We start from the raw sequence: 17,670 nt of genomic DNA, 5'->3' as shown, positions 1-17,670 counted from the left end.
ACAATCGTTACGGACCACCATGCCTTATGCTGGCTTTCTACACTGAAGAACTTGTCCGGACGCTTGGGTCGGTGGATAATACGCTTGCAGGAGTACGACTTTGACATAACTTACAAGTTATGCAGAAAACATCGAGACGCCGATGCTTTATCTCGTTGCCCGCTTCCAACTACCCATATCAGCGTTGGTGAGAACTCAACCGCCACATCTACCAAAGTTCATACGCTCGCATCAATAACGCAACCCTTTTCGGACAACCAGGCAACATTTATCTCCCACCAGCGGTCCGATTCATACTGCAGACGCATGATGGACCACCTTTCGGGAGTTTCTCATCCACCAAACGCGCGACTCCGTCGTCAACTCCTGCACTTTAAGCTGGACAATGGGGTTGTCTACCGCCACGTCTACCACCCTGACGGTCAGCGCTGGGTTCCTGTACTGCCACGCTCTCTTCGACTTCAGGTGCTCGAAGCCTTCCACGACGACTTGACTGCTGGTCATCTTGGTTTTAAAAAAACTCTTGACCGCATTCGATGTCGTTATTACTGGCCTGGCCTTTCTTCTAGTGTAGCGTGGTACGTCGGTTCCTGCTACCCATGACAGCGTCGTAAACTCCCCACGTCTGCACCTGCTGGACCTCTACAGCCACTTCCGTGCCCGTCAATGCCTTTCGAGGTTGTAGGTGTTCACCTTTACGGACCTCTCCCCGTCACATCTGCTGGCAAACGATGAGGGACCGCCATGGACCACCTGACACGATACGCTGAGACTTCCTCTGTTATTACAGGCTCAGCTGTGGAAGTTGCAGACTTTATTCTTCACGCCATCATCCCGCGTCATGGGGCTCCTCGTGTACTGATTAGTGATCGCGGCAAAGTGTTCCTGTCACAAATGGTAAATGAAGTACTGCGCGCTTCTGGAACTACTCACAAGACAGCTTCAAGCTACCACTCTCAGACAAATGGTCTCACAGAAAGATTTCACCGAACACTTGCAGACATGATAGCCGTTTACGTCCAACCCGACCACAAAAACTGGGACACTCTTTTACCATTCCTGACATTCGCTTACAACACCGCCGTTCAGCGAACAACTTGCTACTCACTGTTTTATCTCGTGTACGGACGCACCCTGACTACCTTTTTCGACGTCTCCTTCTTTAGCAGCCATGGGAATTGATGTCAGTCTTCTAGCGAAGAATACATTTCCCGCCTGGCCCAGTCTCGCCATCAGGCTCGCATCAATACTGAAGCGAGACAGCACGAGCGGAAGATCACCTATGACGAATCCCACCACGTTGTGTCTTTCCAACCTGGTGACGAGGTGCTGCTTTGGACACCAATTCGCACTCCTGGTCTTTGTGACAAATTCCAACCACGCTTCATCGGGTCATACATTGTTTTAGAACAGACTTCGCCGGTTAATTATCGTGTGACACCACTCGTCGCCCCAACAGACCGCCGCTATACCGCAGCACAGAGATTGTCCACGTTTGTCGCATGAAACCTTTCACGCGACGTTCCCCGTCACTTTGACTTACGGCGGCCAGGGTGTCCGCTTCCAAGTGGGGGGAATTAGTGTGGGCATTTGTTACTTGCAACGTCCTCATCCCTGCATGATCACAATCACCATCATCCGCTTGTCTCTTTGTCCTCATTGCCACTCTGGGTCATCATCATCGCCATCGTCTGTGTACTGGCTCTGCCCGTTCGTTTTGCGAGGTGTTTCCTCAATTAAACGCTGTCGCAACCAAGACTACCAAGACTTCATAATATATATATATATATATATATATATATATATATATATATATATATAGGACGTGAGAGCACGCCGCCTGTATGCCACCCGTCATCCGGCACCTGACTGAGCGTGTACATTACTTTATATACAGATGTCTCGAATGAGTCAGACGCCTTCTCGTAATCTATGAAAGCCTAATATATATATATATATATATATATATATATATATATATATATATATATATATATATATATATATATATATATATATATATATATATATATATATATATATATATACTTGACTCATTCGAGACATCTGTATATAAAGTAATGTACACTCTCAGTCAGCCGGTGGCATAGAGGCGGCGTGCTCTCACGTCCTGTCTATTATCACGGCTGTGGATAGGCCGGCGAAGAGAGATATAAGTGACTCTTTTTAGGCAGCCTCGCACATGAGATATGCCGCCTATAGCAGTCGCTGATAAGCGGTCGAAGTGCGCATGCGGCCCCGTACGCGGATGCGCCTGAAAGGGAAGCGAAAGGGTGCGCCGAATCGTCGGCAACGACTGCGCCATGAACGGCGAAAAGAGAGGGTGGTGGGAGAAAGAAAAATCGAGACGCACGCCCGCTCATGTTCGCGGGCGCGCGGGCGTGAAGGAGGAGAAAAAAAAAAAGAAAACAGACGCGAGAACAGCGGAAGCTGAGAAGTTACGGGTTCGCGGTGCGGCCGCACTTTAGTGCACGCGCGACAGCTTGCTAAAGAGATGCGGCTATGAGAGAGAAAAGAAGAGAAAAGTGAGCCCCGTAACTGTCTGCATCAGGGTGCGACACCTCAACAGTAGTAAGTCACAAGGGATGGGGGTAAGGATCGATTAAAAGTATAGGATTAAAGGTAGAGAGAGAGAGAGAGGGAGGGAGAGAGATGCGCTGGGACAGCGAGCGAGGACATATCGAGGGGATAGGACAGATAGGAATGGAAACACGGTCACAGGAGTCCGAGGATGAGGCACCACTTGCGAGAGCTCTTGTCGGCGTCGGTAGATGGCGTAGGGCAAGTCCAGTAGGCCAGAGCTACGCTGTCGTCAGAGGTCGGCGTCAGGAGATAACGTAGGGCCATCCCGGTCGGCCATAGCTACGCTGATGTCGGAGATCGCAAGGGCACAACCGGTCAGCTCGGAATCCAGCGAGCGAAACACAGCTTCCTGAAACACTGGCCCATGTATATTAATGCTCGTGTTCTGCACAACAAATTGAACTGATAATTTTAGGACAGCATTGGCACAAAAGAAACAAACGGAAGGCAGCGAGACAGAGAAAGATCGAAATGGAAAATCGGTTGGTTGATGTTTGATTACTGGTTGTGTAATTTCATGATGAACTTGAACATCAAGTACAGAAGTCAGAAGTCAGGTGCAGAAGTCATCGTGAAAGCGTATGCCACTGACATTTCTCACTCTTTTGAATATTAAGTACAGTTTGCATATTCCAGCATAGATTTGTAACAGTGAACCACGACCAAGACAACCAGTGTACTGATGTGGAGATTATGTACCAGGTATAACAGTCCCCATTTTCTAAATAGCAACTGGATGCAGTAACAAAACGTTTTTGAGGTTCGCTCTGCAGCATTTCTTGACGCCAACTGCACGCGGATGTTCGTGAAAGACATGCGCAGAGGCACAATTTATTCGATGGAAGACCGACCTGTCCACCGCTAATTTGTATACGTCATACTTGCCCTTGGCGCGCGTTTCGGCATTCACTTGAACAGTGGTCTGATGCTGAGTAAAGGTAAGAGTAGCCACTCCCTATAAATAAGATCAGTTAAACACTGAACATGAGTAAAACCACTCTGTATCTCGAAATAATGCGCATAAATTCTAATTGCAGAAAAAAGTAATCGTGGAAATGCTAAAAAGGCGCTGCTGCCCCAGCGTGCAGCTCGCGGTAGTTCGCGCGTATGAATGCAAATCTTAGAGTAGGCACGCTAAAATACCCATGCAACATTTACGTGCAAAAGCGCATTGCCTTCAAACAGCTGAGAATAATCAGGCTGACGATGGTGAAAGCAGTGTACAAACGCGTTTCAAACGCATTGCCTTCAGGGAGTAGCAACATGGAACCTGAGTTCGGAAGCGTTTGTGAATACGGTAGTAAGTCTCATTTTAAGATTGGATAGAAAAGTGAATCTGGCAATTGAGGAAAATACACGAGCATGGGGCCCGACGACGCTTGCGCGTTCTACTCTTAAAGTTGAAGTTAAGCGCCCTTTGTGTTTTTGTTTGCTTATTTGGTCAGTGGAAGTTAGCAAATCGTGAATCTAATATCTGCAAATAACAATCGCTAAACCAATGTGCGTATTGGTGGGTGTGTTTGTAAGCTTGTATGGTGACTCATATATTAGAGGTATACTCTTTATTCTCTGAACTGTATCGAAGTCAGCGCCTGTCGTGTACGCTTCTTTTTTTTTTTTTTTGGTCTCTGTGATTCTTTCACTTTCGCGCTCTCCGATTTGCCACTATCGTATTTTGTGGATACTTATTTGCTTCACAGGTAATTCGAGGAGGCATGCAGGCTCGATTCCCAGCCGTGGTGACCGTGTTTGAATAGGTGTGAAATATAAGCACATCGAAGTAAAATTAATTGGCAAATGTAAACACCCGGCTAGTGTTGTCCTTTTTCTAGACCACACTCAATACTGGATCAGCCTGTTTGAGAGAAAAGTGGAAGTGTTTCTTCTGAGATACAAATTTCGGATCGACAATGTAGATGGCGTCAGTTACCTGTTTGGTCTAAATTCTCCAGAAATAACTCAAGTGGCGCCATTCGTGTCAGTGGTCAGGCTCCTCCTCTACCCCGTGCCTGCAGAAGTTAGCAAATCGTGAACCTCATATCTGCAATTGACAATCGGTAAAACACTGTGCGTGATTATGGGTGCGTTTGTAAAATTGTATTGTGACTCATGTATTAGCCTTGATATTACAACCACCAGCATCTTTCCTGTCTTAAGTCACATGTGTTTTTTTATTTCACGACGACATCAGCTCACCCTTCCCTCTGCGCCAGCAGAGGGTAAGCCATTGCACGGTCGGCTCGACTCTCTCTTCCACTCTGAACAGGGAGTAGAGTAAGGCCGTGGCCTGTGTATAGTTTCCCACTGGACGCTGTAGGGGCGTTGGTGCAGCTGCTGAGAGAGGAGGCAAAGGCGAAGGGGCATGGCTGGCGCTACTTTAGTTTTTATGGACTTCAGTCTATATTGAATTATTTTAATCTAAGGGTGACGCATAGATGGCAGCACCATATAGGAAGCGATGTAATATTGTGTCGATAAGAAATAAAACGTGTTTAACATTATTCTCGAGTTCCCAATACGACGTGCATGCTCAAAGACGTGCTCAGGGTTCGCCATCAGGAAACAGCAGTGTGTCTTTGTCAAATCATTGTGCGTAAAGACCCGCTCTGAGTTTACATCCGGTGCATTTCCGTGACCACTTTCCCCTTTCATCTCGAAACAAATCGATATTTTCCTTTTAGCATGACAACCATCACGTCCTTCACCACTTAGGCTTGTTTATTTTTGTTTTGTTGCTCTTTTTTTCCAAATCGCACATGTAGCCCCGTCTTGTTCACACTTTCCATTTGTTACTTACTAATTGTTTGTTTGCTTGCAACAAACATCGCCTCTTTACGCATGTGTCGCCCTCTCCCCTTGAACAGTTTTGCTGTTGTGCTCCTGGTTCCTCCTCTCGTTTCGTTCTAACAAATCACCTTTATTATCTCGAAGTGCACACCGAAGCATTGTGTAGAATGTGGAAGTGCTTGACAAAGTACGATGCCGTGACCATATATCTATAGAATGGTAAAAGCTCGAATTCACCAACACTTGAAAAAGAAACGGCTGAAAATGATGCAGCAAGCCAATCATTGAGATAGCACTGAGAGAAAGAGTATAGGAGTTTAGTCTCGCTTCAGAACAGGTACATGTCTCTTATCAAGAAAACCAGCCTTAGCGATGACACTATATATATATATATATATATATATATATATATATATATATATATATATATATATATATATATATATATATATATATATATATGGGGGTTGACGTAAAGCTACGTAGAAGAGCAAGGGCATATAACAACCAGAGCGTGGCATAGGAGCCTTTGTTCCTCATTTCAAAAGAGTGCAATGCAAATTGTACTGCTTGGATAAAAAATGAGTGAGAAATTATTATGCAAATACCTAAAACTCATAAACAGTACATTAAAATAGGAGCTGATAGAGTTATGCACAGCAACAGATGGAGTATAAATGTAGCGCAGGCACTAAGTAAACATATTCAAGATATTCATGGCGATATTTAAAAAAAAAATGCTGCTTTTTGGTATACCATAAAATCTCAGAAAACAATATAGGTGTAGGCGTGAGTATGGGGGGGGGGGGGAGGTAGAAAGGGGCGGCCAACCCAATCGCCATGTCAAAAAACGGGTTGTTTACAAAGTATGCCTTATATATGATACCATACAGAGGGGGAAGGGGGTGGTGTGACAAACCTTCAGATACCCATGAGTACAGTAAATTTAAGGGATTATTTTGATGCGCAAAGAACTTCTCCGTGACTGTATTGACAGTTCTTTCTCTTTTCTTTTACCTCGGCTGACACCGCAGGGGATCGCCTCCTGGACATTCCTTGTAGAGTCTGCGGCGACAGGAGTTCAGGGAAACACTACGGAATATACAGCTGCGACGGTAAGCAACCACGTAAAAACACTTCATGTATTATGTATATGCTAACCGGATATACACATGCAAGGGCCATGCGTCATTTAGTTATTTTGCAAATTTTGTGTAGAGCCTGCACGTGTCCGTAAACGCATGAACGAAAAAGTATAATTAGAATCCACAGATAGCGATTACTTCGAAGGCACCTAGATAACCAAAAACACTCTTTATGAACGCCATGTTTTACTAGCTTTGTGCCTTTCAATCTCTAAACTGAATCGTACATAGTCCCCGTTTCGTATATCGTTACTTGCAACCATTTTTTTTATTCATATGTCTATAGCGCACCAAAACAAGGACACAAAAGAAAGACACTCACACGCACAGCGTGTATCTCTCTTTTGTGTCCTTGTCGTGTTGCACCATAGCTTAATGAATGATGAACCCGGACCAACTAGCCCAGCAACGTGTTTTAGTCAATTTTGGTGTTGTTTCAAAACGCCCCTCTTAAATCACGAGTAACCGTGCCCCACGACTCTGGAGCGCCTATGAGAACACGTAAGACCAGGTTCTGGGAAAGTTGAGAGCACCCGTGCTGAACCGAAGGGCTGCTGTGTGGGAAACAATGGAATGGCTTGCGCATTGCGTTATCTGTCATGGTGTGACGCACCAGGCTGACCTATCTACTGAAATTAGTCTACAGTGAGACGATGCGCAAGGCATCCATATTCCAAGGGCCCACGTTTTTGAGATACGTACCCCCTATCAGATAAAAAAATATTATTACTTTAACAAGATTAGTATAGCATTACTATTAATAATAATATTATTAGTAGTAGTAGTAATAGCAGTCGTAGTAATAATAGTAGCAGTAGTGGTAGTAGTATGAGCAGCAGTAGAAGCACTATTTAGTTTAAAAGCGGTGGCGGGGGGGGGGGGGGGGCAGCAGGGTGACAACTGCCACATAGCGGTGCACAACACCTGCATGCTTTCTCAGGAAGGGGGAAACATTGAGGAAGACAAAAAAACAGAACTAATGAAAGAAAACGAAAAGAGAAAAAATAAACAAATTGCACAGACGGGAACAAAGATAAGTAGTGAGGTGGAAAAATGTCTTTAGACATGAGCCCGATTCGGTTATGTGTTTATGAAAGTTACTGATAAGCATTGTCAAGCTGAGCAACGCAGCCTCCCTGAAAAGGCAACCACGAAGGGTGGCATATTTAGGTCCAATAAGTCCACATTGCTACGTATATATATATTTTTTGCGGTGATGGATTCACAGAAATTTTTTTGGTGTCGCTTTTTTGTGGTGTCACGCAAAAGTACACTATTCTAGGGCGAATTAATGCGGTACACCGGGAGCCACTGTTGAGAATCTTTTTGTCGACGAGGTGCTGATGTGCGCATGGTTTCGTGCACTCACGTAGTTATAGCCATGTTTTCAAGATCGCCCTGCCGGGCGCTCTCGCAAACCAGATAGTGCATAGGCGCCGTAACAATGTCTTTCGAGTAAACAACCATCGCGCTCTCAAGCGAAGATAGTTTCCGACCATGGAAAGTGGGTAGTTAGTGATTTATAGCAACAGTGACGAGATGTAAAATTCTATGTGACCGTGCCTTTGACATCAATTGACACCTAACAGTATTTGCTGGAGAAGGAGACAGCCAGATAACCCTCATCATTAAGGAAAAGTGAACGTTGGTGAAGTCGTCGTCGTCTATAACACAATTAACACCTTAAATATTCTTCATCAAGATGACAAAGCTTATTTGACAGATAAAGGTGATGATTATGAGGACAATGTAACATCATCATCATCAAGTGCAGCATTAACATAAAATCTTGCTTTAAAATTATCTGCAGCAAAAGGGATAGCTTGGCCAGTAGGTTTTGGTTCATAATAAGTTAGCGTTAGCACACAGAACAGCGCTCGTGATGTTAAGTCTTTCTGTGTGCTTCGTCTTTTGCACTGTTTCATGTGAATATCTTGAAATAATCCCATCCTAGCCTAAGTGATGACGCAGCAAGATAGCAAGTTGGGCCAGTTGGATTGTATACGCTCATAATTGGCCTCTTCTGTAAGTGTGTTTTCGGTGCGCTTCGACAAAACTTCTATTAGGATAAGTGATGATGATCACATATCCAAACAGGAAGACTGAATTCTAGTCGTCTTAAGCGATTGTAGATGAACCCTGCGGTTTTTTTCTGTGGTATATGAAATGAAATCACAATTGGCTTGTTATTCTTCTCTAAAAATTGGGCTCATCTGGATTGGCCACCAGAGATAGAGTTAGCTGTTTTGGGGGGCGTTTATGTTTGTCATTGATAAAATTGAGTTCATTACTATTCTTGAATAAATTCTTACTACTCGACAATCTGTCTCCAGGTGTATCAGTTCTCTTGAGATTCGCATAATTCCTGCTAATATATATGAAGATCTGCGTGCGTCAGAAGAGGAATAGAAGCAGTGGCGTGTATATACCCATACTACCTGTACACATCCAAGATGCATTATTCCACCTGTACTGAAAAAAAAATGTACTTTTATGCAGGCGCCTGTCACAGTAGCGCTGTCTCCAGAGAGTCACATTGACTCTCTAAATACTGGAACGTCTACCGCCGCACAACTCTCTAGAGACCCGTCTCTCGAGTTCGACAGAGCGCTACACATGTTATAACTTGTAACATGCATAAAAGGAGAGTTAAGGCTCTGAAATTGTGTGGGACAGATGGTTCGTTGTATCAGTGGTGCACCCTGCAAAACTGTAGTGGAGACAAGCACGAAATTTGCTAGATGGTAAGCATACTCAACAGACACAACTTTCTTTTGTCCCCCTTTTGGCACTGAGGTTCCAGCTCGTTTGGTCTCTGTAAAAATTAAAGTTTTTTTCTGCTACTATTCTACTACTAGAGGCTACCATATTGACTTATCGTATTGCGTAAACTTCTACTATTGAAGTCTTCTTAATTTCTACCCATATAATTCCACAAGTACTAAACTTTCTGCTAGGACTGTATGGACACCTGACATTCCTGCAGCCGTTTATGCACATTTGTTTATTTTTCTCGCTATAGCGAAGCAAGGCCTAGACGACGAGCGGTTCGTGTGGCATCTTGTGCAGGTTGCTCGGGCTTCTTCAAGCGCAGCATCCACCGCAATCGGGTGTACACGTGCAAGGCCCAGGGCGAGCTGAAGGGAAAGTGCCCCATCGACAAGACCCACCGGAACCAGTGTCGGGCCTGCCGGCTACGACGTTGCTTTGAGGCCAGCATGAACAAGGACGGTGAGTGCTTCTCATCACGTGTCATTCTAACACGGTTGTCTACAGACTGTCCTATAACAGATTTCTCCACACACATTTTTGCGCGTAACTTCAGCCAAATGTGGAAGAAAGGTAGGGCGCAGAAGAAAGAAAGTAAACCGAACGTATATACTCTACACTTTTATTCTTGGCCTGGGTAAATGCTGGTGATGTCCAGAAAACTGGAGCAGAATTATCCGGTTTTCTGGCTATATCCACCACTTCAAGCAAGACAGATGACATAAGCATAGTCACGCTAACATCGCAAAAAACAGGCTACTTTTGTTTCAGCCTCAACTAAGTCATTAACTCTGCTTTATTACCGAACTTTTTAACTACTGCCTGAAGACGCACATTACTTTCAAAGATGTGTATGATGCCTCCAGAAACCATTGACTCAAGTAATTCCTGTACACTGGTGACATATAACCTCTTTTGCGCGTTGAATAATTCATTTATTGCTCAATAGCCTGAAGTTCGATTCTGTTGTTCTGATTACCGCTTGCTTTGCATTCTGATAATGTTCCTATCGTTTTGACGCAATAGCATTAAAGAGCACGTTTCGCCAAAATTCTGGCGTTGCCGTTTGGTGTCGGTGTCGGCACTTTTGATTGTGAGCGAAAAATAATCATTTTATGCGTGACCGAAAAATCAAGAAAGATGCAAATCAAATAAATAAATGAGAAACAATCCTGGAGCAAAGCGGTGCAACAAGGCAATACTGCTTCTCCCTCGTTTCATGACGGAGTGACTCCGGACACGCTGAAGCGCGCATGCGTCAAGCAACGCAGCGCGGCGCGTGCATGTCGGTATAGGGCAGGACTGGCGCCTGGCGTGGCAACATCAAAATGTATTGGTGCCTTGACTGTGGCATGTAGTCATGTTCTCACATGACACGCATCTCATGATTATCATGTTTGCACCTTCATTCTTCATTGGCGTCACGAAATACCATGTTTGGTATATGTGATGCTATCGAAACGACCACGAGCGCATCATGAGCGTGGCATGTAGTCGCGTCGTTACATGATACGCATGTCATGATTTTCATGTTAGGGTCTGTCCCTTGTGTTTCACATGCAATCATGCCATACCGTACCGGTTTTGCAACATGCCATGTGAACGAAACCACCACAAGAGCTGCAAGACTATGAAATGTAAATTGACATTCAAGACATAGATAGCATGCTTTCGATGTTATGACTAGTGGAATATGTTCTTCACACAGTCATGTTATGTTATACCAAGTCCGGTATCGATACCATTATCGAAACGGCCAGGAAAGCTAAAAGTCTTAAGCGGCAAGATAGATAGATAGATAGATAGATAGATAGATAGATAGATAGATAGATAGATAGATAGATAGATAGATAGATAGATAGATAGATAGATAGATAGATAGATAGATAGATAGATAGATAGATAGATAGATAGATAAAGCTCAATGTCGCCGAAGTTCGCGAAGAAATGCTTCGCATCAAAACAATTGGCTCCAGGAGCTTCTAACTGCTCTATGTTAATGTATATATTCTGTTTAACTATTCATCAGCAAGAGGCACTTTATTTAGGTAACTATCTTATTGTAGTTGGAGAGGGTGAAATTAAGAAAATAACCTCAGGATCTTCAGGTTATCGTGTGCTGAAATATGCTTGGATGTTTTCGTACCGTAAGCTGCATTGGCTGAGGTTGTGCAGTTTCGCGTGGCAAGAAAAAAAAAACAACGGACGCACTCATGCGACGCTACATCAAGAAGGTGGCAAGGTAGCTACATAAAAAAATTGGCCCCATATCTGCATGTAACACTGCAAATGTCGTCGAAGGACGATAGTCTTGTGTGCGGAGAGAGTGAACTAAACGTTTATTTGATGTTCTGCGCAAGAAAATCTGTGAATGGTATTCTGAAGGCGCTGCGTTAGAGTGCCTCGTGCGTGCAGTGGAGGCGAACGAGCACATCAAGTCACGTCACACGTGAGACATGAGGGCTATCTGGTGGTTATCTTGGAAAACGAAGCCCGCGCGCTCTGCGCACCTGTCTCGGAGGTGATAAAGTGTAGACAAGGCGAGGAGTAGGTGCCACCACCATGTCGTCTTAGCAAAGCGTTGAAAACACTTGCCTTTTCGTGCAAGCGTTGCCTGGGAAGCGCAACGTGATAAACGTACGGTCCTTATAACTACTTATTTATGCATTTTCTAGTAAGAGACACACATAAAGAATATTGACGTGTTGTTATGGTGCCTCAGATATGCGCAATAATTGCTTTTTATTTGACAATCACACAAATATGAACGCCGAATTTTGAGCAGTACTGGTGGGCGCTGCGGATGGGGTCGGCCGTTTGGAGTATACTGTTCGGCCTTATAGGTGCCGTTTAGGGTACTGTTAAGGGCGGACAAACAGGCGAATGTACAGACAGACAGACCGACCAAAATATTTGCGTCGAAGGTCCCCAAGAAAGACTATCGTCTGTAAAACGTTAGCAGCCATGCCAGTGCATTCAAACGCTTCAAAGCGTTTGGTAGATGTCATGTTTAGTCGTTATTTCATGGACGTGAGTGAGTCAGAGAGACACAGAGAGTGCGTGTTTGTGTATGTGCGGGCGTACGCGCGTGGGTTTACACTTTATTGAAACGACACCGGTTTCAGTCTGCCAGCTGTCACTGGGGCACCCTTCGTCGTGTTAAAGTGTTCTAGAAAGGGGTAGTGGGCTGACTGGAGGCGGTGCACTGACGCACTTTATGTCTCACCTGGTAGATGGCGCCACCACCACCTGCAATGGAAGCGACGCGTTGCTGCTCTCGGCCAACGCAGCGCGAAGGTTAGTTTGCCAGCGCTTCAAGCACAAACTACTCTTGTGCAACCCCTGTTCATAGCCATTTTCGTTGCTTTTCTTCTTTTGCCTGAGCATATTCTTGCTCTGGCCGTCGTTCTGGCGCATGAAGTATCGCTAAACATGAGCGCGTCATCAGCGGGATGCAATATACGCTGTAAACAGCCAGTTTTGTATTGCGCTCTCGCAGTTTTATTGCCTTTAGATAATTGATTTACGAAACCACTTTCTGCTTATGAAGCACGCCGTAGTGGAGGACTCCGGAAATTTTAACGTGCACTGACATCGATTGCCTTTAGATAAAAGAGACTAATGTTTTCATGATTACTAATTTAATAAGTCGCAGAGTGGCATATAAGCGGCTCACATTTCTCCACCAATATTCTAGCGTTTGTACTCAATAGTAACTTTAGTGAAGTCCAACTCTCACTAAATAAAACAATATTCTACAAACTTAAGCACCTTACGCGCTCTCAGCTGATATATTCTCCTGAAAAGTGCAAGAAAATGTGTGGTAGTGCACAGAAGGAAAGACCTATCCTAATCATGCCCAAGAAATCAGAGTGAATTTGTAATGAAGGTGTGGAAAAAAATACAGACAACAATCGTTCACGGGAATAAGTTAAAAGTTTATTTGGTGGGGCAGCACAATGACCGTACTCCACAAAATCCATGCATATCAATCACTTTCATTTTTTTTTCTCAAAGTGAAAGCAGATGGAAAAAGCTGAAATAGCTTGAAGAGGGCCTTGCCCCATTATGTACTTATCAGCGTGTGCGACAAAGAACATGTCTCCTAAAACAGCCCAATAGATGCTAGAAAAATATTCACAACTACAAATAATCACAAAGAGATGCTAAATATTTTCAATAGCACACTTGGCATAAAAAATTTCACAAAAACACATGAACACTCAACACAATTTGTTCACACAATAAGTAAAGACACTGAATCAGAAGAAATACTGAAAATGACAAATAATAGACACATTTCCATTCAAATAACATGCATTTTTATAGAGATCTACAGTTGTTCTCGTAGATCAAATTAATCGCACTGTTGATGGTACGCCAAAGACCAAAGTCACCATTCACAATTGAATTAAGCAGAGTTGCCACTTACTCAAGGGTTTATTGCTATAGTATGCGTGGCGAGTGGCAACATACTATTTTGCTTGTTTTTCAAATCTGGCATTCTCTTGTATTTGGGTCAGTAAACAGAAAAAGAATATTCAGAAAGGATTCATACATCAAGTTTAACCTACACTTGTAAAATCCACACAGGAACAATATTAAATTTTTAAAAATCTTCTAAAGCAAGGAAAAAAATATTTAACAGCAGCGGCTTATCTTTAAGTGCTTTGCTTTCTGGCGTTTGCCTGCTCTGTCTGTATTTAGCCCCTTAATGTAAAAATGAAGTGGTGTAACAACATAGAATTGTATTATTTTTTGAGAGAGCATTGAGACATGGCTTGGGCACCCAACCTCTTGCCAAAGCCTTGCTTTCACAATGGTCAGCACATCTAAAATGCTGTCTGCATAGAGTTGTTCACAAGAAAAGCAGCCCGTGAACAAGTCTTCAAGCTTCTTTATGAACCGAAATAGGCAAGCACTTGGGTAGAGGAGTCCACCGTTGTCACGAAATAGTGTCAACCTTGCAAGCTGAAAGCTTTCGTCTGGGGCAGGCGCGGTAAGTAGTATCAAACAATCTTTACAATTGCTTTTCAATATGCACTTTCGTGCCACGTAGCCAGCAATGTAAAATATAATTCTGGAGTCACTCCTCGCAACATGCTGGCTGTGGTCCTGGGAAGGTATAACCAACGCCTGCGCATTCGGAGAAGAGCTCGGTGCCAAATCCATGCCTGCTGCATTTTGCGATGTGTCTCGTGGGCTACTAACTTCCAAAAGGGAACCTAGCATGCCCTCTTCGCAGTTTCCTTGACTGACACCTTTAACTAAACCATAGAACGACATGCATTTTACTGTAATCAAAAACTGAGTTGGTGTTGGATGATCATTACTGCCAGAAGATTGCCTGATAATACCGAAAAGGTTTTCCAAATGATCCTGGCTAGTTTTTGCAGTCATTAGGTATTTAAAGCCAACATTTTCAGTGAGATAGTCAAGCAACTTTAGTGTACTCGAAATGGTCACACGTAGGCCAGCAGCAGTGGAATTGCTCAGAAAGCCTCCTCCACCTTTCGTATGCTGCTCTCATGCTTTGAGGTAGGACAGAAAATCCTGCAGCACTGCTGTTCCTGATGAACACGGTCTGAGGGCTTCAGCAGGGAACTGCGATGTCACCACTTTTGTGAGCTGGTGGATTTTGCTGAAATATGCAAAACAGCTGTTTTCATAATTGTGTAGTTTACAATGCATGATGCATTCTTCATAGTTATGAACGGCGCAAAACACACGAGGCACAAAATGACGAAAAACACAAGGACGTCATTTTGTGTCTCGTGTGTTTTGCGCCGTTCATAACTATGAACCAAAACCAACTCGCCCAAATGTCGGTGCTAATGATGCATTTTATTAAGATATAATTTTCATTTACAAGCTGGTTATATTAGGCATTTCACTACCTAATTTTAACCAGCATATGACAAGAGACGACTCACCTGAAGAACTCTTGTGTTACATCCATCCTTTCAAGTGTTGCTTCCAACTTGTCTTTGTATAGGTGGAAAGCTTGGAGGACTTTTGTCCCAAAAAGCTGGAAGGCATAGCTGACCCTCATCTTCTCAAATCCATTAGGATCCAGGTGACACCGTGTTATGCCCGGCATCACTTTAAGGGTCACGTTGGAGGAGTCTATTTTGTGAGCTTCCCTTACATGTTGCATATCAACCTGCAATGAAATTAAGTGGACCATATTGAAGTGCACCTGGTTAAGCTTAGAGATAATGTAAGCATACATGAAATCCAATGTGTGATATGCGTAAAAAACATCAGACTTACATGACCTGCAGGGGTGTTGAATCCAGACTTCAGCAGCGATTTCTATAGGCATTTGATGAGATGTGGGAAGTCAGATAAAAAAATATAGGTGCCGTGATGCATCACTGGGGTGTTCAATTTTCGAAGTAGTAGAGTCAGCTGTCGCTTGGATCCCAAGTACTTTCCACATATTTCTATTCCAACTTGCACCATCGCAAGTAATAAAATCCACAAAGAGCCCACTCTTTTCAGCTAGTATGGTTGCTTCAATGACAACTTTGGCGAGTGTGTCACCTTTCATGTTTCCATGTGTAGCAAAGTAACCAGTAACTTGACTCCATTTGCCTTGAAATGGGACGAAAAGGATAACCATACCGTGGTCACATGGTACACCTTTGTCCTTGGAAGTTGTAAATGGACCTAAATCCACAAAACCCTCAATTGCACCCGACTTCTTCACTGAAAAATGTTCTGACAGTTTCAGTTCGTCGATGACCAATCCACCGTGTTTCTTCCAAACATCAAGCTCCACTGTCTTTCCCTTTAGCTGCTTTAGAACTCTCTCACTAAAGCCAAACACAGTGCGGTATGCATGTACATAGCGCTTCAGGGTTCATTTACATGGAAGGGCTAGGATGTTATTGTGACGAAGGTGTTCATACAGGCAAGGGCTCTTCATCTTCATGATTAAACAATCTGAAACCCAGCTTTTCGTATAGCGCAACCCATTGGGTTTTACTCTTGAAGCTGCAAAGCACTGTCGTACAGCTTCCTGCTGTCTTGGTGGAAGCCTTGCAATCTGTGCTTCTAAAGTTTCTGTTTTTATAACAGCATTCCTAATTTGCATTTGTTCCAGCTTCTTTTTCACTTTTCAAGCGAGAAAACAATCTAGTGTGTCTTCTGGCCACAACACGCAACTTCAGCGCTGCATATGCAATTCCTTGTTGCTGTTCGCTTCACCCGGGCTCGTCGGATTTGCAGTGCTCGTTTCAAATAGCGGCAAGACACACATTGTGCACCTGGAAGAAAGGTGCAGCGAATTAGGTTGCAATAACTGGCAAGAAATCTTTCGTAGCGACAAGAGTTATAGCTGTCATACTAGTAAAAATGCACATTATAAATACCTTTTTTATCAACCTGGCCAAGACACTTAATGCTGAAGTACATTTCGTTGCATGTAACCACATGGTTCTTTAGCTTCGTAAAAAATCGTTCTTCATAGTCTTCGTGAGATATTGCTCCAACGCAAATGCACATACGATCACTTGTTTTCAGCACTTCTTCTGCTGCTGCCTCTGTTTCCACGGTGCCTTCTTTCAACAGGGTACCTCTGATGAACACTTTGCAGTAGCTCGCAATGCGTGACTCAAAAAAACATGACCACTTTTTCCGATCGTACTTCATTCTTCGGTGTCAACACGGACGTGCAGTACACAATGCCTTTGTGATCTGGAAAGATGTGCTTAGTCCAGTGCGGCAATGGTACCTCAAGACAGCTAAGTACCGACATAGACTTGCGGTCTTCCTGCGGATTTTCTGAAGAAGAAACTTCTACATCGATGGCCAGCTGTTTGTCTTCTGGCCTCGATGCTGCAGCGTCTGGATCTGGAGTATTTACGGCGCTTGTGTGCAACACCGTCGAGTTGACACTCGCGCACAGCCGGCGCTTCACTGGCGAAGCATGACTCTCAGACTTCCTTTTTCGAGGCGGCCTTTCTTTCATTCCCTTTTTGGTGAGATACGATGGCAAATTTGGCAAAATAGTGGGAACAGCGTCACTGCTCAACATAGGCCTCCCGCGTGGGATCCGCACTTCTTTACCGCCGATGGTGTGTACATAATCGCGAATTACCTACCGAGGCTCGAAGTGGAGTTCACAAACCGCACTTGTGTCTTCGAGTGGCTTGTCCGCACGGTGTAAATTATTCTCCCACAGTCTTCTGAGTCTCTCATCCCTGTTGACGACGAACAGCGACGGTTTTGGAGCACTTTTCACGTGAACGTAGCCCGTCTGGCGCATAACAATGGTTCTGGCGACGTGGTGCCATTCCGCACTAAGTGTCGATGACCGCGAGGTGTTCACTACCAATCTGCATTATTCACAGCTATAAGA

At 44.0% G+C, this 17,670-nt stretch overlaps 2 protein-coding genes across 3 annotated transcripts in view; one reads left to right on the top strand and one right to left on the bottom strand.

The window, feature by feature from the left end:
- The window catches only part of dsf (nuclear receptor dissatisfaction), a 69,505-nt gene that overhangs the window by 12,745 nt on the left and 39,090 nt on the right, over window positions 1–17,670 (top strand). For both annotated transcript variants that reach the window (XM_075896027.1, XM_075896026.1), the window contains exons 2-3: window positions 6,426–6,506; window positions 9,606–9,767. In XM_075896027.1, the coding sequence (XP_075752142.1) occupies window positions 6,426–6,506; window positions 9,606–9,767 (243 nt within the window). The remainder of the gene's footprint in view (window positions 1–6,425; window positions 6,507–9,605; window positions 9,768–17,670) is intronic.
- On the bottom strand, window positions 14,764–15,610 carry LOC119179944 (uncharacterized). The gene is made up of 3 exons (XM_075896028.1): window positions 15,579–15,610; window positions 15,239–15,468; window positions 14,764–14,946 (listed from the first exon to the last, which is right to left on the bottom strand). Exons 2-3 carry the CDS (start codon window positions 15,460–15,462, stop codon window positions 14,832–14,834), a joined length of 339 nt encoding a protein of 112 aa, XP_075752143.1. The 5' UTR covers window positions 15,463–15,468; window positions 15,579–15,610; the 3' UTR covers window positions 14,764–14,831.

Source organism: Rhipicephalus microplus, chromosome 5, assembly GCF_043290135.1.
Source record: "Rhipicephalus microplus isolate Deutch F79 chromosome 5, USDA_Rmic, whole genome shotgun sequence".
NCBI classification, from domain to species: Eukaryota; Metazoa; Arthropoda; class Arachnida; order Ixodida; family Ixodidae; genus Rhipicephalus; species Rhipicephalus microplus.
This window is presented reverse-complemented; position numbering and strand designations above follow the sequence as displayed.